Consider the following 25,127-nt stretch of genomic DNA (forward strand, 5'->3'; position numbering starts at 1 on the left):
TGGCCACTGAGAAAACACTTTGACAGTTTCCATAATCACAGGCCCAGCCTACGACCCTGCTGTTCTACTCATGTTTTTTTGTTTGAGACGGAGTCCTGCTCTGTCACCCAGGCTGGAGTGCCATGGCTTGGTCGACTCACCACAACCTCCGCCTCCCGGGTTCAAGCAATTCTCCCACCTCAGCTTCCCGAGTAGCTGGGAATACAGGCACACATCATCATGCCCAGCTACTATTTGTATTTTTAGTAGAGACAGGGTTTCACTATGTTGGCCAGGCTGGTCTTGAACTCTTGACCCCAAGTGAGCTGCCTACCTCAGCCTCCCAAAGTGCTGGGATTGCAGGCATGAGCCACCGTGCCTGGCCTACTCCTAGGTGTTTGCCCAAGAGAAATGAACACACATCTGCATAAAGACTTGCCTTTGGATGTTTTAATATATGTTTTATTTATTATAGCAGCTTTATTCATAATAGATCAAAACTACAGAACAGATAAACAAACTGTAGTGCATTCCAGCAATAAAAAGGAAGAGACTGCTGCTATCTGCAACAGCGTGAGTGAACTCCAAAGACAAGATGCTGAGTGAAAGCAGCCGGATTTCCAGAAACACCTGGGTTCTGTTCACATGAAATTCCAGAACCCGAAAACTAACTGATGGGCAGGATTCAGAGTTTCGGTTCCGTGAGATGAGTGGCCGCACGGCACTGTGGACATGCTTAGCGCTGAATGGTACACTTAAAAACAGGTGCGGGCCGGGCATGGTGGCTCAAGCCTGTAATCCCAGCACTTTGGGAGGCCGAGGTGGGCGGATCACGAGGTCAGGAGATCGAGACCATCCTGGCTAACACAGTGAAACGCCATCTATACTGAAATATACAAAAAAATTAGCTGGGCATGGTGGCGGGTGCCTATAGTCCCAGCTACTCAGGAGGCTGAGGCAGGAGCATGGCATGAACCCGGGAGGCGGAGCTTGCAGTGAGCCAAGATCATGCCACTTCACTCCAGCCTGGGCGACAGAGTGAGACTCTATCTCAAAAGCAAACAAACAAGCAAACAAACAACGGGTGCAATGGTCAATTTTGTTATGTGTATTACCACAATTTAAAGTTGTTTTTGTGTGTGTGTGTGAGACAAGGTCTGGCTCTGTCTCCCAGGCTGGAGTGCAGTGGCGTGATCTCAGCTCACTGCAACCTCCTCCTCCCGGGCTCAAGCCATCCTCTTACCTTAGCATCCCCAGTATTACAGGTGCCAGCTACCATGCCTGGCTTTTTTTTTTTTTTTTTTTTTTAGCGACAGGGTCTCACTATGCTGCCCAGGCTGGTCTTCAACTCCTGAGCTAAAGGGATCCTCTCCCCTTGGCCTCCCAAAGTGCAAGGATTACAACCATGAGCCACTGCACCTGGCTGCTAACAGTTTTTAAAATTTAACAATAACAACAACATCCCCTGGTGCGATGACTCACACCTGTAATCCCAGCACTTTAGGAGGCTGAGGTGGGAGGATTGCTTGAGCTGAGGAGGCTGAGGCTGCAGTGAGCCGTGATCATGCCACTGCACTACAGCCTGGGCATCAGAACCAGCCTCTTTCAACCAAAACCAAAACCTAACCTCCGGGTAAAGAAATCAGAACAGTGGTTGCTTCTGGAGATGGGGGATTGACTGCCAAGGGGCTGTGAAGGAAATGGTCTCTGCCTTGAGGCAGGTGGTGGTTACAGGGGTGCCTGGATCCTCACAAGTCATCAACCTATATCCACTTCGTTGTTTTTTTGTTTGTTTGTTTGTTTTTGTTTTTTTGAGACAGGCTCTCACCCTGTCGCCCAGGCTGGAGTCCAGTGGCATGATCACCACTCACTGCAGCCTCCACCTCCTAGGCTCAAGTGATCCTCCCATCTCAGTTTCCCAAGTCCCAGCCTGGATCTGGGACTCCATGCCTGCGCCATCACACCTGACTAATTTATTTTTTGTACAGATGGGGTCTCACCATGTTGCCCAGGCTGGTCTTGAACTCCTGGGCTCAAGTGAGCCTCCTGCCTTGGCCTCCCAAAGTGCTGGGATCACAGGCATGAGCTACTGCACCTGGCTTTATATACATTTTAAGTGAGGGCATTTCAAGGTAACTAAAGGAAGAGGTGGCCAGGAGGCTGCAGCACGTGGGGACCCCTAGCTCATCCCTCCCGCTCCCACTCTGGCCAAGGCCATGGTTCTGCCTCCCCGACCCACCAGGGCCCCGGCTCACGCGTGTGTCCTGACTCATCTGTCCTGAGTGTCCCCGGGCTCCTTCCTCGCCGTTCGGGTCCAGATCCCATGGGGACTGGAGGGCAGTGTGGGGGCAGGGTCCCTTCCCCAGGAGCAGTGGAGTGGGAACACCTGTGCGTGCCTGTCCCCGACCCCTGCTGCAGCTGCACGGTTCCCACAAGCCTCTGTAGCCTTTGCGGGGTTGGGGACATGGCGGGTGACGTCCTGGCCAGCGGTTAGCTCCTAAGGCCACACAGCTGGGGCCACAGGTCACTCAGGCCAGGTGAGGGCTTGCGCCCTTTCCCCCATCTGCCTCAGCCAGCTTATAGCTAGGGGCTGCCCCTGAGGCTCTAGTACCGTCTCCTTAGGGCCCTCCTGGGCCCGCCCCCTCGACTTCTGAGCTCTTCGCTGCCCTAGGGACGCAGGCCTCTTTGGGTCCTGCGACCCCAGGTTCGTTTCCTCTCCTCCGAGGATGCTCTGGACTGCTCCGACAAACTCCTAGGCTGTTTGCTTAAATGTCCCCTTCAGAGTAAGGCCCTCCTGGCCTCAGTATCAGTAATAATAATGAGAAGAAGAATTCTTTAGCTGCTGGTGTGTATATTTTACTTATTTTAAAAATTGACTCTCTTCCCTAAACTCTCCAGCCTCCTCCCGGCTGTCAGCTGCCACACGCAGGAATTTGTTGGTTTTGTTCAGCTGTTCCCGTGGGCCTGGTGGGCACTGGCTGGCAGGAAGAGCCCATGTGCATGCAGAGGTGGGTGCGTCTCATCCCGACCAGGCCATGCTCCGTCCTGGTGGTGCCCGCCCACCCCTCTGTCCTCAGACAATCTTCTAGAATGAGCGAAGGGCCTGAACAGGTGATTCACTCGAGAAAGAGGAATGTAGGGGCCCCGCCAGTGTGGATTGCATGCTTGGCCTGGTCCTGGTGCTCAAGAAGGCTCTTCCTTTTGTCATGGGACCCATACTCTAAGCATCCTCAATTACATACAGGATCAGAGAGGGCAAGTCATTTGCCCACGGCTCCACAGCTGCCTGACCCCAAAACCCGTGCTGTAAACACACATGCTGCAGGCATCAGTGCGGTGGAATTGAAAACAGCCACGAGGCACCTTTTCCTGTGCATTTTGGGGAACTTGCCCTCCATCTGGCAGCCTCAATCCAAAATTTCTCCCTCCCCCATTTCCCAGTTGCTGAGAAAGGGCTCCACCACCCATGCTGCCACCCACACCCGGAACCAGGTGTCCCTGCCCATGCTCTGCCCTGAGGTTCAGCCTCCATCAGTTCTCATCAGGGGGATGCCAGGCCCCCAGGCCGGGCCCTAGGCCCAGTCTTGCCCTCTGATGCCACCTGCTCAGCTCCAGGGCCCAGGTGTGCTGGCGCCTGTGTACAGGGGTGGCCCAGTGTGAGGACAGCAGGTAGCTACCCCTCCCCTGTACACAGCCCAAGTGACCAACACAGATGTCGACTGGGCCTTCACTGAGCCTTCTTAGCCATCCCCTGGGACCCGGGGAGCACCCGCACCCCAGCCTCTGGCTACACCATGGGGCACAGGCCTGCTCCCCCAGCCTCTCCTCTACTTGGTCACATTGCCCATTGGGTTTTTTTCTTTTTTTTTTTTTCCTTTTTTGAGACAGAGTCTCACTGTCACAAGGCTGGAGTGTAGTGGCGCAATCTCGTCTCACTGCAACCTCCGCCTCCTGGGTTCACACCATTCTCCTGCCTCAGCCTCCCAAGCAACTGGGACTATAGGCGGCCGCCACCACGCCTGGCTAATTTTTTGTATTTTTAGTAGAGACGGAGTTTCACCATGTTGGCCAGGATGGTCTTGATCTCTTGACCTCGTGATCCATCCGCCTCAGCCTCCCAAAGTGCTGGGATTACAGGCGTGAGCCACCGCGCCCGGCCTGCCCAGGGGTTTTCAAACCATGAAAAGATCAAGTGAATTCTTTGCAGAGCACAAGAGACTCAGCTGGGGCTCAAACCCGGGGATGCTGGACTCAGCCCCTGGAGGCCCCTGCCCAAGCCTGGGCCTGGAGGAGAAAGGCAATGGTCGAAGGCCACCTGGGTTAGCCCGGCTCAGCTAAGGCCACAGCTGCTGCCATCCCAGGCTTCCTGGCCAGCCCTGCACCGACACATCTTGCCCACTCCCAGGGAAGGGATTATCACCCCAAGGTCTCCAGATAACAGCAGGCACACAGGGCTATAACGGGGACCGGCAGACAGGCGTCCTACACCCCTGCCAGCGGCACCATGGCTTTCCTCTGGCTCCTCTCCTGCTGGGCCCTCCTGGGTACCACCTTCGGTGAGTGCCAGGCCCTGCAGAGGCCGAAGGGTTGTCTCCTCTCACTCCCAGCCCCGAGGCCAGCAAGAGGCAGCAGGGTCCCAGCTCCCAGTTCAGCTGTGCACCGCAGTGTGGGCCTGGGCGTGTCACCGGCTCCATCTGTGCTGTAGGCGCTGCGAGGTCAACGCCTCCCTCCCAGGCTCAGCTGCCGCCTCTGAGCTCAGGAGATGGGGAGTCCCGCTCCCCTTCCTCACCCCCAGCAGACCTGAGGCTTTCAGGGGAGGAGGCGGGGGGAGGAGGCAGGTGTCCGGGGGCTGCCCTGAGGCCTTCAGGAAACCCCCAAACAGTCAGCGGCCCCAGCACAGGTTTGGGTGGTGAATGTGTGGGCAGCTGGGGCTTGGCACCGTTCAGTCCAAACCTTTCAGAACCTCGAGCCTCACCCTCTTAAACTCCTGTTCACGGAGCACTTCCCGGGTGCCAGGCTCAGAGCTGGCGCTCTGCCTGCTCACTCTACCAAACCTGTGAGGTCAGAAACAGCGTGATCCCCACTTTGCTGATGGGGACACTGAGTGGCTTAGCTGGGCAGGGAGGGAGCCAGGTTCAAACCCACAGAGTCTGGCCTCCCAGACTGAGCGCCGGGGCTGCCGCCCACCGCACGCTCCACCTGTGTGACTTCTCCGAACTGAGGTGGGGCCAACACCCCATTCCTTAGCAGCCCACAGCCCAGTTCATTGGACTCAGTTGTACCTGGGGATTCCAGCTCTGCGGAGAGGAGAGCCAGGGCCAACTTCTCAGAGGAGGGGATGTGGGAGCCAGTCTAGGTCCCAGAGACTGGAAAAGAGTTGGGAGTGAGAGGAGGCTGGAGCATTAGGACCTGGGTGGGTGGTACCCACCCCTCAGCCCACTCCCGCCCCCAGGCTGCGGGGTCCCCGCCATCCACCCTGTGCTCAGCGGCCTGTCCAGGATCGTGAATGGGGAGGACGCCGTCCCCGGCTCCTGGCCCTGGCAGGTGTCCCTGCAGGTGAGGGGGTTCTGCAAGGTGGGGGGCACCCTGGGTAGGGGCCAGGCTGGGGGTGCCCCCGGGTGGGAGGTGCTGACCCTCCCCATCTTGCTCCCAGGACAAAACCGGCTTCCACTTCTGCGGGGGCTCCCTCATCAGCGAGGACTGGGTAGTCACCGCTGCCCACTGCGGGGTCAGGTGAGGACCGGGCAGCCCCGGGCTCCGCTTCCAGCCCCGGTCGGGTGGGAGGGGAGCAGGGCATGTTCTCTCACCCACAACGCTCTGCCCAGGACCTCCGACGTGGTCGTGGCTGGGGAGTTTGACCAGGGCTCTGACGAGGAGAACATCCAGGTCCTGAAGATCGCCAAGGTACCCAGGCCCCATGCAGCAGAGGGCAGGGCCGTGGGCACGGGGGGAGACCCCTCGGCTGCTTCAGGGACAGGCGCCCAGTGGGGCCGGGCAGGCCTCGTGATTCCCATTCCGGCCCTGGGGATGGACTGCTCCTTAACGGGCACCAGGGAAGGAGTCTGTCCTCGAAGCCTGCAGGTCCTGCCTCCTCCCAGGGCCTCACCCCGGCACTCTGGCCCCCACCCCCAGGTCTTCAAGAACCCCAAGTTCAGCATTCTGACCGTGAACAATGACATCACCCTGCTGAAGCTGGCCACACCTGCCCGCTTCTCCCAGACAGTGTCCGCCGTGTGCCTGCCCAGTGCGGACGACGACTTCCCCGCGGGGACACTGTGTGCCACCACAGGCTGGGGCAAGACCAAGTACAATGGTGAGAGGCCGCGGGGCTGCCTCTGGGGTCTGGGCTGCCTGGCTGTGGAGTCCCCCTGTGACCATTTGGCTCTTCTTGTTCGGCTCTAAATTCCAACACGCTCCTAACTGCCCGTTCGTTATTGAAAATCTTCTGAATTTAAAATCCCCCAAATGCAAATAAAATCCAGGTCAGATCATGAGGAGCCTGCACAGGGAGCTTCTGAGCAGCGTCCAGCCGGGTGAGCCCTGCCCTGGCTGACCTGCCTGGAGTCGCAGCGCGGGGCTCCCACCCGGGCAGGGCCGAGGCCCCCTTGTCTCACAGGCGCTTCTGAGGCTCCAGGGGCCGTACCCAACATCGTGGTGATGGTGCAGGGGAGGGCAGGCATGTCGGCCCCGGGTCTCTCCCTCCACTCTTGGCTGAGTGAGCCCAGGGGCCCTGACCCTCCTCCTGTCCTGCAGCCAACAAGACCCCTGACAAGCTGCAGCAGGCAGCCCTGCCCCTCCTGTCCAATGCCGAATGCAAGAAGTTCTGGGGCAGAAAGATCACCGACGTGATGATCTGTGCCGGGGCCAGTGGCGTCTCCTCCTGCATGGTGAGGCTGGCCCTGCCCAGGCCCTGGCCAGGCGAGCGGGGTGCAGGGGAGGTCTGGGCTTTCCACCCCTCTCTGGTCTCATTTACTAACCCCACTCCTTCCTGGGTGTCAAGAGTCGCCTTGTTGCAAAATTCCATGGCCAATGTCAGAGCCAATGGCTCTTGGAGTTGTGCAGGGCACAATCTGGACAGTGGATCCCAGCAGGCCAGCGGGCTCCAGCAGCCCCCCCTCCCTCACACGGACCCCTTGGCCAGCCCCACCATGCTCTTCCTCCTATTGGTCAAACCAGCTTTACTGAGCTGCCATTAAAGGGTCCCATTCCGGGGCTGGCTCAGGCTTCCAGGGGCATGAACCACATAAGCAGCTACTAGGGTCTTTCATAACCCACGCAACAGCACATGCTGAGCCTTTGCTGTGTGTGGGGTCCTGGACTGGACTCTGGGAACAATGTCCAGTGGCCCCTGGGACCAGTCTGTCTTGGCTGCCAGATCCAAGCCCCCTTCTCCCTCTCCCACAGGGCGACTCTGGCGGCCCCCTGGTCTGCCAAAAGGATGGAGCCTGGACCCTGGTGGGCATTGTGTCCTGGGGCAGCGACACCTGCTCCACCTCCAGCCCTGGCGTGTACGCCCGTGTCACCAAGCTCATACCTTGGGTGCAGAAGATCCTGGCTGCCAACTGAGCCCGCGGCTCCCTCCGACCCTGCTCCCCACAGAGCCTCAGTAAACCCATGGAACACACGTCGGCGCTGTCCGTCTTCTGTTTTGGGGCCTCCAAGGCCTCACTCCACTCCGGAACCTGGGCCCCCACTGGGCTGGACTGGGCTGGGCTAGGCATGGGCGGCCTCTGGGAGGACCCTTCCTTAGTCCCCTCTGCCACCACTCAGGCTCCTGCTTCCCAGAGAGTGGCCAGGAACACACGGGCAGATGAAAAGGGGTGCAGAGACAGACGGGGGATCTGGCTGGTGGGGACCGGGTGGACCTTGGCCCCCATCCTCAGCACCTGTCCCCAGGCGACAGGTTCTTGCCACCCACCCTTGCTGTCTTGCTTTGGGCCCTGCAAGAGGGCGTGGGCAGCGTGGGGGCTGTGGGGGGATGAGCTCACTCTGGCCCCACAGACCTGTGGCTCCAAGGAATCTTCCCACGGCCACTCCTAGGGCTGCCAGACATATGCTGGAGCCAGGAGCGTTATCAACGCAAGGACTGGTGATGAGGTGGGTGGTGTCGAGGTGGGCCATGATTGGTGGGCTCAGGGGACAGTATGGGGTCCCTCTAACATCCCATGGCCTTTCTCTGGATCACTGGCTTCCCCCTGGCAGTGACTTTTTTTTTTTTTTTTTTTTTTGAGACAGAGTCTCACTCTCTCGCCCAGGCTGGGGTGCAGTGGTGCGATCTCACCTCCCAAGTAGCTGGGACTACAGGCACCTGCCACCATGCCCGGCTAATTGTTTTGTATTTTTTTAGTAGAGATGGGGTTTCACCGTGTTAACCAGGATGGTCTCGATCTCCTGACCTCGTCATCCACCCGCCTTGGCCTCCCAAAGTGCTGGGATTACAGGCCTGAGCCACCGCGCCCAGCCCTATGGCAATGACTCTTAAAAGTTCGAGGCTCAGGCAGGCCGGGAGCCCCAGGTCAAACATGCCCATCCCCAGCCCCAAATGCCCAGAAGCAAAAAGCCCGCCGTGCCATGTTTCATCAAGGCACCACATCCTCCGTGGCCAGATCGTCCTCCCCTTCCTCCTCACACCCTGCCAGCTGGCCCCCGCCCCTCTGGCCGCTACCCCCACCCCCTCGGCCGTGCTTGGGGCATCTGTTTCCTCCCTTCCTTAGCCCCCGCACCCTCAGACCCTCCACACCCTACGATTCTGCCTCCTGAGGGGCTCCTGCATCCACGCCTTTTGCCCACCCCTCACCCCCAGCCCCTGCACCCTCTGGACTTGGGCGGCCTCCTGGGTTTGTGTGCCCCCGGGCCCCACACCCCAATCCACCCCAGCCACTGACTCAGAGCCCTCAAGAGCACAGGGACCCAAGGAGATCCAGCCACCACGTCCCAGCACCCTGGGCTCAGAAGGGGACAGACACTCCCTTGGGTACACAGCGGTCAGGGGAGGGGGCTGAGGGCACTGCAGTGGCACCTCAGGACACCATCAACTGCCGGCTGTCCTGGGGAGGATGCCAACTCCAGCTCCGAGGCCTGGCAGGTGTCCCTGCAGATCAGAGAGGTCCTGCCCATGCGGTGGGGGGGACCCTGGGTGGTGGGCAGGCTAGAGGTGGGGGGAAGTTTACAACAATTTTTATTAATATATAAATAGAGACTTGGGTCTCACTATGCGGCCCGACTGGCCTTGAAGTTTGGCCTCAAGTGATCCTCCTGCCTCAGCCTCCCAAAGTGCTAGGATTACACAGCCCTCGCCCCTCGGGTCCCTTCTGCCCTTGTGGGAGTTGCCAGTCCTCCTATCCTCCCAGTACAAAGCTGGCTTCCACTTCTGCGGGGGCTACCACATCAGCGAGGACTGGGTGGTCACCGCTGCCCACCAGGGGTCAGGTGAGGCTTGAGCTTGAGGAGTTGGGGCCCACCAGGTGTCAGGGAATGACACTCATCCCCCTTCCCAACCCCAACTACACCCTGCAACCAACAGGAAAAGGGTCGGAAATGAACTGCAGGCTGGGGAACCAGCACCCCCATCCCCCGGCCACAGGCAGAGCCGCCTCTGCAGGAGACACCCACCCCAGGCCGTGCACCCCACCTCCACCTTCGCAGGCCACCCAGACGGCAGCTTGGGGAAACCTGGGAGGTCCCGTACCCTCACTGTGCAGGTGGGGAAACTGAGACCCTGAGAAAGGGATGCCCTGAGATCACCATGAGATTGAGGGGCAAGCAGGGCTCACCCTGACTGGCTCACTTCCCAGGCACCCCCACGAGCCCAGGCACCGCCTGCCACCCTCACTCTCCAGGAAGAGCCACCGAGTGGTGGCCGGGACCGTGTGGTGGCCAGGGTGTCTGACCTTGGCTCTCACCTGGAGGCCATCCAGGTGCTGAGGATGGCTAACGCTAAGGCCACACAGCCAGGGAGAGGAGGTGGCTCCACGATGGGACACACCCACCTCTGGGAGAGGAGGTGAGTGGGCACAAGGGCCCCTGCCCAGCTGGCCTGGGCCTTGCCCTGCACCCTTGGCTGCCAGGGCCCATGGGCACCTGCCTCTCCCAGCTTTTTCCTTCCCAAGTAGTAAAGCTCCTGAAAGCACCCTGACAGGTGTCTTCGATGGTAAAGTTTTGCTCATTGTAGAAAAACGTGGACAGATAATCATTAAAAATCACCACGTGCCACGGGCTATTCTCCATCCGTCTCCATAGACTCACCTGTCCAGTCCCATTCCTGTTCCTTTCTCAATGTACCCCAGCACTCTCCAGTCCACTCATGGAGGCCTGGGCTCCCCACTCCTCTCTGCCCTCCTTCCCTAGGCCTTACAAGGGCCAGGACTCAGGCTCACAGCTTCCTGAACCAGGCAGGCGAGGCTGCCTGGGGACTTCTTCCTCTTCCCAGCCCTCTGAGCTGGAAGCGTCAGCTCATGGGATGAATGGCGCCCCGGCATGGATGAAAGCCACTTGCCCCAGCTCCCTCCAGGAGTGTGCATGGCAGAGCTGGGGCTGCCACGTGAACCCAGGCCTCAGGACCCTGGCACAGCCCCTGCACCCACACTTGCCATTTCTCTGCACCCCTCCCTGGACTCCGCCAGGTTAGGGTCTCCCAGGCCCTGGCACCCAGTTCAGGCCTGGAGACACCTCCTCTCCTTCCTGCAGGGTGACTCCGACAGCCCTTGCCTGCCAGGATGGAGCCTGGACTCTGGAGGGCATCGTGTCCTGGAGCAGCACCAGCACCTCCTGTTGTCACCAGGCGTGGATGCCCGCATCATGAAATTCATGCCTGGGAAGGCGTGGAGGCCGAGACCCCCCCTACTCCGCATCTGTGCAAAACACAAATAAAGCCATTGAGAGCAACTGCATACACCTTTACTTCTGTGTCCTCACCAAGGCGGGTGGGCTGAGCATGATGTGGCTGAGCTGGGGGGACAGATGCTGTCACGGGGACAACCTCTGTAGAGGTAAGATCAGGAGGGCTTGCGGATCACCCAGCCCTACTCCCTTCTTCATACAGATGGGGAAACCAAGGCCCATGTTCATATGCAGAACGGTCAGGGCTGGGAGCAGCACCAGGGGTTTCAAGCACCCTGAAGCTTCCATCTGGGCTGCGGGCTGCTGGGTGGGGGAGCCACGGCGGGGACACACTTGCCCAGGGCAAGGGTCTTCTCCAAGCCCCTCCCTCCCAACTCAGAGGCCAGGTCCATGTATAATTCCATGTGCACTTCGGGAGTTCCGCAGGCTGGGATGAGATTCTTTTAAGCAGAGCTCTGGATGCAGCCCCCAGCGGTGCCCTCGGCTCACAGGAACCCGTCCCCTTGTGCAGCTGTTCCTGCCCCAATCTGCCCTCACTCCAGATGCCAGCTGTGGGCATGGGCAGGTGCTCACTGTGGCAGCTCCCTAGGGTTGAAGGGGCCATGCCCAGGCTGTGCTTTCTGGGCCCCAGACCCTGCAGCTCTGAAACTGCCCCTTTTCTTGGGCCCAGGCTCTGCCCTGGCTCCCAGGGCCTTGTGGCCAGCTGCAGGCCTCACCCCGCCTCCAGGAGACACCCAGCCTCGGCGTTCCTTGGTTTTCTTCTAGAGAGATCCACTCCTCCTCTGCCCTCCCGGGAGATGCCACGCATGGCCCTTGCCCCCGGGTGCCTTCCCCAGAACCGTCACCCACCCCGGGCTGCTCTCATCTGCCACCCTCAGGCAGCTGCTCTTCCTTTTAAAAACTTTATTTAAATGGAGACTCTTAGTCAAATGATTGGAAAACCAATAACGAAAAATAGTTCTTCAGGTTCTTCTCCTGGTAAGGCGGAGGACACACCAAACTGCACTGGCCCTGTCAGGGGACACAGCACCCTCGTGGGGCCAGGCTCAGCCCTCGGGGCGGCATGAGGTCCTGCAGGCTGCAGGACCCTCACACTCCAGCCCCCTGTCTGGTGACCCAACCCGGGCCCGTGGTGCATGCTGGGGAAGGCCACTGGCCGGCCCCTGGGCTTCGGCTCCTGAGGAGGCATGGCCCCACACCCTGCCCGGCCATAAATATATACAGATCCCTGGGCATCCAGGGCACCAGGACCGACGCAGAGCTGGGGTCCTGTCCCTAAGCCTGTGGCACAGCGACTCTTGACATGGGAGCCAGGGAGCTGGGACCACCGCACCCCTCCCCTGCCTCCCTCCTGGGGTCACCACCCTCAGGCGGCTGCCAGCTGGCCTAGGACGCGGCGGAACTGCTGGGTGCTGTGGCCCAGCTCCTTGACCCTCTCCACCATGTCCTGGGCCGCGGAAGGCGATGGGTACTGCAAGGCAGCGGCCTTGGTGGTGGCCACGATGCCGCGCAGGAGGTCGCACAGCAGGTTGCTGTAATGGGTCACCTGGCTGCGCACGTCAGCAGCCTTGGCCTGCCGTGACAGTGTGTCCCCGATGAACACCAGCTTGTGGGCGCTGAGGATGACGAACTTGCTGTGCGCCACAAAGATCTTGGGCGGCTGGTTGGTGGCCACGGCAGTAAAGAAGGCGTCCACGGCGTTGGTCAGTGTGGTCAGGTTGGCCTCACACTGCTCCAGGTAGAAGAGCAGCAGCTGCCGGTCCGAGGGCCCCAGGCCGCCTGTTCGCCCCGGGGCCAGGGGTTGGGCTGGCGTCCAGTTGGCCAGGTCGTGGTCTATGGGCCGTGACACCTCCTGTTCCAGTCGTTCAAACTGCTTCAGCTGGGGCAGGAGGGAAGCAGGAGCAGGGTTAGGCTCTCGGGTGAGTTGGAACCACAGGCCGAGACCTGGGCACCCTGGGCTGGGCTTCTCTAAAAGGGCCGCTACTCAGAGTGCATGGGACTGCAGGGCAACGGGCAGTCTCCTCTCCCGGGGACGGGACCAGGAACCATGGCAAGCCTTCCGGAGGTTGTTCAGTTACCCTTCCACCAATCTCAAAAGGTCAGACTCCGTGCCCTGAACATTTTTGAAATGACAAGATGGACAACAGAAAAGTGGCTGCCTGGGGTCGGGGGGTCACCGTCGTGGCTTGGGTACTGTCCCACGTGACTTGAGACGTGGCACTGGGGAAACTGGCTGAAGGGCACTGGGGACCCCTCGACCCTATCTTTGCAACTTCCTGTGAATCTATAAATATTTCAAAATGGAAAGTTAAAAAAATTTTCCCCTTAGTTCAAAAGTAACATACACATCATAAAAAGATTCAAATATATCAAACAGAAAAAACGAAGATGTCACCCGTAATCCAATGCCCCTAAATAGAACCTCTGCTAAATCATCTTCCAGAACCACACACGAAAGTTAACATTTCCACTCCTGTGCCTAGGAGTCAGCTGAAGGGGACAATGTGTCCTCACTAGAGCCGCTCTGGCTCCGGAAGTGACCAGCCACACCCAGACTCAGGACTGGTAAGCTCTGTGCCACCCTAGGCGCAAAGATCCAAGCCACAATGAGCAAAACCAATAGGGAACCTCCCCTTCCTAACACTTAGAACCTCGCACTGTCCCCCTTAGGCAGCCACTTGGTGAAATCCTCCATCTCTCCGTTCCCTTAGCCAGTGAGATACATACTCCGCTTTTTTTCTTTGAAAAGCTCTGATGAGGCAGGGTGAGGTGGCTCATGCCTGTGATCCCAGCACTTTGGGAGGCTGAGGCAGGTGAATCACTTGAGTCTGGGAAGTCCAGGCTGCAGTGAGCCCTGACAGAGCACAGGCAACAAGCTTTGTGGGTTTTTTTTTTTTTTCAATACTATTTTTATTTTTATAAAGAAGGAATCTTGATCTGTCACCCAGGCTAATCTTTTTTTTTTTTTTTTAATGGAGTCTTGCTCTTTCGCCCAGGCTGAAGTGAAGTGGCACGATCTCGGCTCACTGCAACCTCTGCCTCCTGGGTTCAAGCGATTCTCCTGCCTCAGCTAGGATGACAGGCCTGCACCACCACCCCTGGCTAATTTTTGTATTTTTGGTAAAGATGGGGTTTCACCATGTCGGCCAGGCTGGTCTCAAACTCCTGACCTCAGATGATCCTCCCGCCTCTGTCTCCCAAAGTGATGGGATTACAAGCGTGAGCCACTGCACCCAGCCCTTTATATTCTTTGACAACTCTTAATAGTTATATAATATCCCACTGCACAAATGTCCATCCTTTATTGAATCAATACTCTCCTATTAGACACTTTGTGGGTGGGGATTTCAGATTCTTCACCGATACAGGAATGGGGCAACAGATGTTCTCATCAGGAAGTCTTCATGGGCTTGCATTTAACATGGACTTTATGTCCTTGGCCTTGCAATTCTACATCTTTAAAGTTCTTCACATATATTCTTGCCCTTTAATCCAGCTTCTAGCAAGTTATCTATGTGATTCATCAGATACGTGCAAAGACTAGTATTCATCACAGCACTGTTCACAAAAATAAAACTCTGGGAACAGCCTAAGTGTCCAACAGCAGGGGACTGGTGAAGTCAGTGCTGGAGGCACACAGAGGACGGACAAAGTACACGACCACTTCTGAAAACACGGCGATCCCACAGAGTTCTCTCTCTAGACAGAGATATAGACCTATATATTGTTGATATTTCAGGAGGTTTGTTTTTGAGACGGAGTTTCGCTCTTGTTGCCCAGGCTAGAGTGCAGTGGTGGGATCTCGGCTCACCGCAACCTCCGCCTCCTGGGTTCAAGCAATTCTCCTGCCTCAGCCTCCCAAGTAGCTGGGATTACAGGCATGTGCCACCATGCCCAGCTAATTGTTTTGTATTTTTAGTAGAGATGGGGTTTCTCCATGTTGGTCAGGCTGGTCTCGAACTCCCGACCTCAGGTGATCCGCCCGCCTCGGCACCCAGGAGGTTTTTAAAACAATTTTATTTTATTTTATTTTTGAGACGGAATCTCACCCTGTCGCCCAGGCTGGAGTGCAGTGGCGCAATCTCAGCTCACTGCAAGCTCCACCTCCTGGGTTCAAATGATTCTCCTGCCTCAGCTTCCCAAGTAGCTGGGACTACAGGCGTGTGCCACTATGCCGGCCAATTTTTGTATTTTTAGTAGAGATGGGGTTTTGCCATGTTGACCAGGCTGGTCTCAAACTCGTGACCTCAAGTGATCTGCCCGCCTTGGCCTCCCAAAGTGCTGGGATTACAAGTGTGAGCCACTGTGCCTGGCCACAATTTGTATTAATATATACAGACTTGGGTCTCACTACGTGGCCTGGCTGGTCTCAAACCCTTGGCCTCAAGTGATCCTCCTGCCTCAGCCTCCTAAAGTGTTAGGATTACAGGTGTGACATTTATTCTTTTCTTGGGTGTTTTCTTTAGTAGATTTAACAGGGGTGCAGGTGCAGTTTTGTTATGTGGGTACACTGTACCCATTAGGTAATTTCTCAGCCCCCACCCCCTGCCACCCTGCCACCGTTCTGAGATGTCAACGTCTAGCCTCTCCTGAGTGTCTCCATGTGCCAGGTACTTCCCAGGCATCTTCCACTTTTCAGTGATTCTCACCGAGCTCTCATGAGGCGGCTGCAGCCTCACTGCTGTGTGTCGTGGGTCTCAGGCCCCTGCCTCTGCCACCTCCTTGGTGCCCAGAAGGTAGGCGAGGGAGATTTGACGGGTGATATTTTTATGTTCACTTCGTGCTATCCTGTATTTTCACTTTTAAAATTATCTTCATAATCAGAATAAAGCTCCCTTAGTGTTTTTTTACATACCTCTTTCCTACCCTGAGAAAATGATTCAAAATATGAGGAAAATTCTATTAACATATCTGCATATAAACACAGCAGTATATTTATAATAAGGGGCCAGATGTGGTGGCTCACACTATAATCCCAGCACTTTGGGAGGCCAAGGCAGGTGGATCGTTTGAGCCCAGATGTTTGAGACCAGCCTGGGCAATGTGGTGAAACCTTTGTCTCTATAAAAAATATAAAAATCAGCCAGGTGTGGTGGCAGGCGCCTGTAATCCCAACTACTGGGGAGGCTGAGGCAGGAGAATCGCTTGAGCCCAGAAGGTTGAGGCTGCAGTGAGTTGAAATCGCATCACTGTACTCTAGCCTGTGTGACAGAACAAGACTCTGTGTCAAAAAAAGTAATAATACTAAGGAAGTGTGGGTAGAATACAAACATTCAATAGACGCTAAGTGGTCTTTGAAAGAATCCACAAGAATGCTTAACGCCATGGCAGATGCTGGGACGGAAGAGTCGAATGCCCACAGGACACCATCCCGGCCATGCAGGGAGCAGCTTGGAGGAAGGAGCAGGGCAGAGCCAGTCCCGTGCTGAGCCTATGGCAGCTGTGAGGGGTCTATTTTCTGCTCTCACCCCACTCTCTAATTCCCTAAATGTCTCCAACAATTACTCTTGAAAACTTTAAAATAAACCAAGTGAAAAGATGAAGATGGTCAGGAGGCAGGGGGGTGGAAGGCCGGGCCCAGCTCTGAGCACTGTCAGACAACATGAGAAGCTGGGGACCCGGGGTCGGCCCTGCGGGGCAAGAGCTGGGGGCTCAGGGGGTCAGCGGGCAAGGCTGGGCCTTGCTCTGCTCCGGGGCCTCACCTGCTGCAACTCCAGCTGGCTCTTGCCCTGCCGCGTGATGCTGCCCTTTTCCAGCAGCTCCTTCTGGGTCTTCTCAAACTCCTCCTTCCCCTGGAGGGCAGAGACAGGGGCTGCGCTGAGGCCAGTTTTCTGAGCCAGAAGCACAGGCCAGCCCTGTGGCGGGCGCAGTGAGCTGAGTGGCCACCAGGTGGTGCTGCATGTGCACGCACACACACGCACATGTGGACGCACACACACACTAGCACACGTGGACACACACACACACAAGCACACGTGAACACACACACAGACTGGCACGTGCAGGGGCAGACACACACACACACACACACTCCCCCAGGCTGGCACATGTGGGGACACAGCCCCCCCAGGCTGGCACATGCGTGGACACACACCACCCACCCCCCAGGCTGGCCCATGTGGGGACACAGCCCCACATACACATAACCAGGCTGGCACATGCAGGGACACGCAGAGAAGGTGGCTTCCTAGGAAGCAACCCTGGCAGCCCCTTTCACCGCCTACCAGCTCAGGAAGAGACTGGGCAGAGGGTGGGGCACCCGCAGAAAGTCCGCAAGCTCCACCCTGCCTTCCCAGGCTCCAACACCAGGAATCAAACCCAATCCCTCCCCCTTGGCCTAAAGGCCTGGCCACCTGGTCCCTGCCCCTGGATGCCTCTCTGGCCCAGCTCAGCCTGGAATGTTCCTTACCAGGACTCCCACCCGGCTAGCACCCAGGCCTCTGCTCCAGGGCCCAGCCTGGGAGGAGCAGTCCCAGCCACCTCCCACCACCTCCTGCTGCTCCCCCACACTCAGAGCATCCTTGTGTGTGTGCACATTTCTGCAGATCTGTCTCCCCACACAGAACAGCAGAGTCACCGCTGCTGGTCACCAGAGATACCAGCCCGAGGGACTCAACGAAGGGCTCGATGACATGGCCACCCTAGCACATGGGGCCAATGTGGGGTGAGGGAGGTCAAAGTGAGAGGAGGGTGCAGGGCCTTGCCAGGGACCAGGCCCCAGCTGAGAACAAATCTCCCCCTAAGCACAGGAGCCCAGCGTGGCAGAAGAGGAGCCGGGGCTGGGCAGGCGGCACCCACCTGTAGGTGGACGTAGTCATAGTCCTCCATCCAGCCCCCCTCGCTGTTCTCGTACTGCCCATCTGGCGAGTCCTGGGAGGTGAACTTAGGGGGTGAGGGCAGGGGTCGTGACTGGATGCTGCTGGTCTTGTCAGTGGGGTTGGGGTGCAGGGTGCCACCCCCCTCAGGCCCCGGGGCAGGGGCCTTGGTCCGTCTGAAGAGCAGTGAGGCATTGCCATGCAGGAAGGAGGCCAGCTGCTTGGCGTCCTCGGGCACAGCCCGCGAGCAGGCCACCAGCCGGTCCAGGTCCTCAAGGGTGGCTCCAGAGCCTCCCCGGCCAGCGTCGAGGGCCTGACCATGTGCCACCAGCGTCTGGTGCACGTCCTCCATCTTCTGCAGCTGCCGGCTAAGCTTGGCATGCAGGGCACGGTCAGATGTGTGGGCAGCATTGCCCACCGCGCTGCGGGCAAACTCCAACAGCTCGTGGACGGCACTCTGGACGGCGGCCACAGCAGCCTGCAGGTCCTGCACCAGCGGCTCCTGTGGCTCAGAGGGGCTACGCCAGCTCCCAGTCCCACCGGCGCTGCCTGCCAGGTCCAGAAGGTGGGCAACGGTGGCGCTCACACCCTGCTGCAGCCGTGCCAGGGCCTCCACAGCAACTTCCAGCTCCAGGGGTTCCCGGCCCGGCCCTGCCACCTCCAAGGACGACGCAGACTGGCTGCTGCGTGTGCTGCCGGTGCTGGAGGCCGACAGGCGCTTGCCCTCTGCCGGGGCTTCACGTTCAGCTGGGGGAGGCACCGCATACACACCACTGTCGACCACGCCACCATCAGCCACCTCAGGAGGAAGCACCCGTTCACGGGGCACATCGTACAGGGTGCCCGGGCCAGGCCGCCGCAAGCCAGGGGGCACGTCGTAGAGGTCAGGAGCCGGGGGCGGCACGTCATACACGTCCTCGGCCGGCGGGGAGTCTGGAGGGGGCGCAGCCAGTACCAGTGGGGTGCGGGCCGGGTCAAAGGGCTTGGTCTTGGCGAAGGCGGGGGGCACATCGTAGGTCTCCTCACGCAGCAGTGGGCCATCGGGCACATCCTTGCTCACCGATGGAGGAACGTCGTAGACCTGGGGGACAAGCGGTGGTCAAGACTGTCCATCTGCCCACCCCAGGGACTGGGGGCAGCACCCAGCCACACACACACACACGTACACACATAGAGACACACACACAGAGGCACGCGCACACACACAGGCACACATACAAATGCAGAGGCACGCACACAGGCACACACACGTACACACAGGCACACACACGCGCACACACACTCGCAGCCCTAGCACACACATCCTTCACAATTCCTATCCATGACAGCTCTGGGATGAGCCGGCTCTGGAGCCAGGTGACCACCCCTGTGCCTGAAGGTGGGAGAGCTTCCTCCCGAAGAATTGCACGTGTTAATTCACATAATTGTGTCGCTGCAGACACTCACTGAAAGGTTAGCTGTGATACTGCCACTGCCACCACCATCATATCATGATTTCATCACCACCACCGCCGCTGCCACCTCATCACCACCATCACTGTTACCACCCAGCACCACCACCACGTGTGAACTTTCTACTCTGCAGCAGGTGTGCGACTGAGCTCTGTGTGTATTATCAGGGGACCAAATTCTGGTTTGCCCAGGACACTGCTGGTTTGTCCCTGATGCCCCCACATAATTACTAGTCCCCCCTTCACTCTTGGAAGTATCCCAGGTGAGATGACACATCCCGTGGTCACCTTGCGGATACCCTCTCAGGAGCTCATGGAGAAGGCCTCGCAACAGGTGGTTCTGCAGACAAAGAACCTGAGGCTCAGAAGACAGCTTGATTTCCTCATCTGTCAACCATCCAGAACCAGGGTCTGGAGCCAGTCTCTTCCTGCCCGCCACCCCCAGCCCTGCAGACACTGGTCAGCACCCCTGTGCACACACCCAGACACCCCACAGCCTCAGCCTGGCCCTGGCATTGCCCTGGCATTTGCTCACTGCGTGGTGGTTGGACGGTGGCAGGCCCTTCTCCACACTGGGGGGCACATCATACACCTCCAGCAACGGGTCTCGGCCATTGGGACCCTTGACAGCCATGGGGGGTGTGTCATACACCTGGGGCAGAAACAGTGCAGGGTTAATGGCGCCAGGGCCACTTGGGGGAATAGGAAAGGTGGGAACCCCGCAGCACCGTCCCCAGGCCTGGCCGGGGCTGAGAAGATGCAGCTCCCGGCCCAGGGCCAAGCAGAGGCACAGACTTGCTGCCCTACCCTCCCCCCGCTGCGCACCCCACACCTACCTCCTGGCCATACTGGCTGGGAAGCAGCCCCCGAACCGGGGGCACATCATAGATGTCCTGTGGCCCCGGGGCCAGCAGGTGTCGCGGGATGTCGTACTCGTCCTGCTCCGGCTGGGCGGCCTCGTATACATAGCCCTGCCCCACGCGGGTGGGCACCACCACCTGGGGGCAGAGAGCCGACTTCACTGCTGCCCTCGAACCAGCCCTTAGGGAGGCTCCACTCACACCTGGGAGCCACGTCCCTTTTAGGAGGTGGGCAGGGCACACCAGGTGGAAGGGACGGGGCTCCCCAAGGATGCCAGTTCTCACCCCCTCTGCACCATCTGACCTTCCTCTAGCAGAACGCAGTGCCAGGTACGGCAAGAACTCTGGGTTTTATTCAGAGCTGCCTCGTCCTGGGCCAGGACACCAACGTCTCTACAGCCTGCTGACCCAGAAGGCTCGCTCCACAGAGGAGCATGGGTATGAGCTGATGACACCGGTGGGGTGAGGGGCTGAGGCCCTGGCTCTGGAGGACACTACCCACAGGCAAGGAACCCCCCGTTACTGGGGCGCCTAGCCCCACAGGACAAGAGGCCACGTCGGAGGCCTCGGAGTCCACTGCCCACACCACCTAGCTGTAGCCTCCTCAGAAGGGTTCGCCCAGCAGGGGACTGCATCCAGCCCAGGACCAGATAGAGCCTATCACCCCCTGCCCCACAGCACAGCATGGGGAGACTCTGGAGGACAGGGCCAGAGGGGCAGGTTGGGTGTGTGCTGGGGGGCGCAGCAGCTGGGACCAAGGCCCCCTCCCTGCCGCGCCTGCCCCGGGGGAGCTGCCTGCAGCAGGTAAGATCCCCAGCGACCTGAAAGGATGAGGCCTAGTGGGGGAAGTGGGTCCAGGGCCAGCCCTCCCCTCCCCAGGTGCTCTTACCATGACCCAGAGCCCAGGGAAGCCAAGGCCCGCACGGTGGGTGAAGAGGCAGGCAGCACAATGGCCTGCCCAGGGCCACAGGACCCCTCACCAGCACCAGCCTGAAGCGGGTAGGGGCCATGCCAGGCAGCCTCCTTCCCTGAAGGTCTCCCTGCCTTGGGGAGGTCAAGGCCTCCCTGGTGGGATTCTCCAGCCCCCGGGCACACTGCGCCCACACGCCTCCACCACCAGGCTCCCTGTTCAGCTCTCTCCACTGAAAGACCTTTTGTTCCTTCATCAAAGGGGATGTCTGGGACAGGGTTGACTCAGAGCCTCCCCGCACATCCCCCAGGGCAGCAGCGCCAAAGCAGCCCCTCTCCCGGGCCCAGTGCCCCTGAACCCCTAGAGGCCCTCCCAATGCAGGCAGGCAGCCAGCCCTGCTTGCTGACGGTGCTGTGAGGGGGGCGCTGGGCATGGGGGCGGCAGAGGCGCCAGTGCCCCCCCGCAGCCGCAGGCCTGGCAGAGTCCCCCGCAACGCAGCAGAGCTGGGCCCACTAGGTCTCCAGCACGCCTGGTAGCAGAGCCCCGGCTGGGGGCCTCCGTGGGGTGTCCCCGCCCCCTTCTAGTGCGTCTGGGAGTGGATTTGGCGGCTGCCTCTCCAGACTCATCTCCCTCCACGCGCCCCAGACTTGAGTCTCCTCCAGAACTATTTTTAGATGCAGGGACCTGCCAACAGCGGGGCAGGCGGGGCGGAGGGACGTGGCACGTTGGCTGGGCCTCGAGGCACGGCCCGAGGCTTCTCCAGGCCTCCCAGCCTCCCAAAGGCAGGTGGGGACCCAGCCTCAAGGCTCAGCCAGGACCCAGCACCAGCAGGAGGGATGAGCATCCTCCAAAAGCACCCTGCTGGTGGCCATCCCAACCTCACGCGGTGAGGCCCAGGGGTGCAGCTGGACCCAGGCCTGCCTCCCCAGGCAAATGGCCGCCTGCCACTCTTGGAGCTGAGTCGGGTGGCAGTAGGCAGCCACAGTGACCAAATGTTTCTGTTAGAAAAACAGAGCAACGCAGCCACCAGGGGGAAAAGCTCTTTAGGGGAATGACTCAGCCCCACTGCTAATCACAGGCCACCCTGCTGCACACCTGAGACCCCACTAGCAGGCCGTGGAGGTCCCCCGGGGGTCAGGGGAACACAGCCAGAGCCCAGGAGGAGAGAACAGAGGCACAGTCACTGACATAAGACCCACACGGTCTCTGACACACATGCCTCACACAATGCAGAGAAAACACAGCACAGGCCCACTGCCAGGTGCACGCACAGAACCCAGGCAGCCCCAGGGCCAGGGTGCTGCCCCTCTCCTCCCCTACGATCAGGCATCAAGCGGGGGGACAAGCGAACTCAGGAATACATCCCAGTCTCCCAGTAAGGGCCCCAGAGGCAGGTGTCAGGTCAGAGGAAGGGGACAAAGAGGGCCCCCGCCCTGGAGCTCAGTGGCTGGTCTCCCCCTTCTGCAAAATGGGTGTCGCCCCTGACCTGGGTTGGCTCCCGGCTCTGGCACCCCCAGGTCCCAATCCAGGAGCCTCGTTTCCTCCTTGGGAAATGGAGCACCACAGGAGTGCTGCGACCACGGCCACCAGGACACACCCAAGCACGAGGGGCTCACCCGACCTGGGTCATGGTGGCCTGAGGGGCCACCACCATAGCCCGCTCCCCTCCCTCCCCAGCTCCAGGCACCCCAGCCTGAGGTCCCAGCACAGGGGAGCCTGGGGCAAGATGAAGCTTCTAGGGCGAGGAGGGTGAAACACAGGCCCGACAGGACCACGTGCACGCCTGACCTCACGCCATGGCTGTCTCCTTAGGCACTGACCAGGGGCACTACCTGAGCGACCTCCCACAGACGCCTTCCCCCGGGGGTCCCATCTGACCATCAAAGAGCCTCTGCCCTCAGATTCCTACAGCCCACACCCGGCCCAAAGAGTCTCGGTGCCAGTGTGGCCCTCACCTCTCCCCCAGCCATACGGGCCACCAGGCTCCCACCTTAGCACCCACTGGACCCTGCTCCAGGGCCCAGGGTTCTGACCCTCCTGGCCACCATCCTTGTCACTCACCCTCTTGGCTTCCTGAGAGCCAGTGTCCCTCCCGCCCACGTGAAGTCCTGGCAAGGGCTCCTTCTCAGCCCAGCCAACCACTACCCTGGAACTGGGAGACTCAGTTTCCCAGGCATTTGAGGGGCAGGCCTGAGGCTTGGAGGGGAGCACCTGGAGGTTCAGACACAGAAGTCCCGCAGCCAGGTGTTACCGCCGTGCCACCGTAATGAAGACACGAGCAATCGGAAACTGCCCAGGGCCCGCCCCAGCAGAGGGGGCAACCCAGCAAAGTCCAAGGCGGCTCAGGGACAAGCTTTAAGAATTCAACAAAATGCTTTTGATATCTAATGTTGGATTTACAACTTTGAAATGCAAAACTGCATGTACAAATCTGTGAAACACAGGGCAGATGCTAGACAAAATATGCCAGAATTTCCCGGTGATTACCGCGATTGGAAAATTTCATCTCCAGACTTTCCCATACATTATGCATTTTCTACAGCAAACAAGCATTGCTTTTGTGATCATAAAATACAAGCAGACACAATCAAGACTGGGGGAGGTTTCCTGGGGGAGAGCAGTCAGGCCCAGGACACAGGGCTCTCCTTCCTGGGCCATCAGCCAGGTCAGGGCCCTTGGGGCACAGGTCTGGGCAGCTCTACCAGTGGGCATGGGCAGAGAAGGACCCAGCTGGTTGAGCCCCTGATGCAATTGAGAGCAGGCCCCTTGCCGGAGAGGGAAACAGAACAGCTGCCAAAACACAGCCTCGAGGCCGGGCTCTGTCTAGGGATCTCGCTGTTGCTCCCCAGCCCACAGGGCTTCCAGCCACACCAGGACAAGCTTCACTGCAAAGGCGGGAGAGGAGGGGAGGGGATGTGCCTGACCTTGGGGCATGTGCAGTGTGGACTGTGTGTGCGTGTGCATACGCACATACATTTGTACGTTTCTGGGATACTGGTGGGTGCACACGCTTTCTATGTGTGGACGTACACGTGTCTGTGTGTGGGGTGAGTATGCACGTGTGTTTACACATATGGGGTTTGGGTGTGCGCGTGTTCATGCATATGATGTGCGCATGTGTGGGCGTATACGTGTGTCCATTTATGGGGTATGGGATGCAGATATGTGCACGTATTCACGCATATTCATGTAGCGCATGTGTGTGTTCGTGCATATGGTGTGGGCGTGGGTGTTCGTATCTGTGGGGTACAGGCATCATGCACGTGTGTTCATCTGTGTGGGGTGTGGGTATACCTGGACTGTGGCCTGAGGCTCCCCCACAGGACACTGCTCCCTGCCGCCTCCCCAGGGGATAACAGGACCCTGCTCCTCTTGCTAAAGCCAGTTTGGGAGCACCCCCACCCAGGCACCCCATGCCAGCCAGGCTCGCCTCTGACCAGATGGCTGAAGGAGCAGGTAGAGCAGGAAGTGGGAGCCAGTGACCCAGGTTCCCCTGGTGGCCAGGCTTGGTGGCCCATGTCCATGGAGTCCCCCACCTGCCAACGACCTCCGGCCATGCCTCCTGGGTACCAGGCCACCCATGGGCGGGGGTGGGGTAACTCCCAGCTGACTCGCTGCCCAGCTTGCACCAATGAGGTCTCCACCTCAGCCCTGGGCTGAGTGTCCAGTGCTGACTCCTTCCTACAGGCAGGTGAGCTTGGGAGGCAGGGGCCCTGTGGACTTGGGGAGCGGGCTCAGGGTCTGGAGGCCAGAGGTCTTGTCCCCAGGCCCGGCATCCCATCAGCAAGAGCCCAGGAGGCTCTCAGGGCAGCCCTCCTCTAGCAATCTCGGGGGCAGCGTCCTCCCAGGAGTCACATCCAGATCACCAAATGCACCCGCTGGCCCCTAGCATGTTCCAGAAGTGGAGAGGGGTTGGCCTGTGGAGGCAGGGGCGGCCAGAAGATGTGCCGGAACCCCATCTAGAGGCTGACACGTAAACCCAGATGGCACAGGGCAGCCTGAGCATGAAGTGGCTGGCCTCTCCCTCGCGGGGGCCCAGCAACTGCCGACCCCATGTGCCAAGCCCCGCCTGCCCGCTGGAACGCCTCAACAGGCTGCTCCCTGTGGTTGGTGACACCACCACTCGGGTCGGCTTGGCTGAGGCCATCGGAGCATCTCCCCTCTGGGTCCATTCACATCCAACTTCCCCGGACAAATGAACACTCCCCAAACACTCACTTCCCACTTTGACCCCAGACCAAACACACAGCCACTCCTGGAATGCCGGTGATTG

At 59.2% G+C, this 25,127-nt stretch overlaps 2 protein-coding genes across 21 annotated transcripts in view; one reads left to right on the plus strand and one right to left on the minus strand.

Moving 5' to 3' along the window:
• The first annotated feature begins 4,339 nt into the window (after positions 1-4,339).
• Positions 4,340-8,192, plus strand: LOC100979449 (chymotrypsinogen B2). Its single transcript, XM_034940717.3, has 5 exons — positions 4,340-4,535; positions 5,432-5,535; positions 5,633-5,712; positions 5,805-6,292; positions 7,384-8,192. Exons 1-5 carry the CDS (start codon positions 4,484-4,486, stop codon positions 7,587-7,589), a joined length of 930 nt encoding a protein of 309 aa, XP_034796608.1. The 5' UTR covers positions 4,340-4,483; the 3' UTR covers positions 7,590-8,192.
• A 2,661-nt stretch (positions 8,193-10,853) lies between these two features.
• BCAR1 (BCAR1 scaffold protein, Cas family member) overlaps positions 10,854-25,127 on the minus strand; it is a 39,831-nt gene continuing 25,557 nt past the window's right edge. For 8 of the 20 annotated variants that reach the window (XM_034940727.4, XM_034940726.4, XM_003829533.6 and 5 more), the window contains exons 3-7: positions 19,921-20,082; positions 19,620-19,736; positions 17,617-18,714; positions 16,521-16,610; positions 10,854-12,697 (exon numbers count right to left, since the gene is read on the minus strand). In XM_034940727.4, the coding sequence (XP_034796618.3) occupies positions 12,185-12,697; positions 16,521-16,610; positions 17,617-18,714; positions 19,620-19,736; positions 19,921-20,082 (1,980 nt within the window). In that variant the 3' untranslated portion in view covers positions 10,854-12,184. Of the gene's footprint in view, positions 12,698-16,520; positions 16,611-17,616; positions 18,715-19,565; positions 19,737-19,920; positions 20,083-25,127 lie in introns of all 20 variants that reach the window. The other 12 variants (XM_034940725.3, XM_034940724.3, XM_008954896.6 and 9 more) reach the window with 3 other exon arrangements.

Source organism: Pan paniscus, chromosome 18, assembly GCF_029289425.2.
Source record: "Pan paniscus chromosome 18, NHGRI_mPanPan1-v2.0_pri, whole genome shotgun sequence".
NCBI lineage: Eukaryota > Metazoa > Chordata > Mammalia > Primates > Hominidae > Pan > Pan paniscus.

Coding starts and splice junctions, on each gene's coding strand:
- LOC100979449 (XM_034940717.3), top strand. CDS start 4,484: ATGGCTTTCCTCTGGCTCCTCTCCTGCTGGGCCCTCCTGGGTACCACC. Junction 4,536..5,431: donor CCTCCTGGGTACCACCTTCG/GTGAGTGCCAGG, acceptor TCCCGCCCCCAG/GCTGCGGGGTCCCCGCCATC. Junction 5,713..5,804: donor GCTGCCCACTGCGGGGTCAG/GTGAGGACCGGG, acceptor CGCTCTGCCCAG/GACCTCCGACGTGGTCGTGG.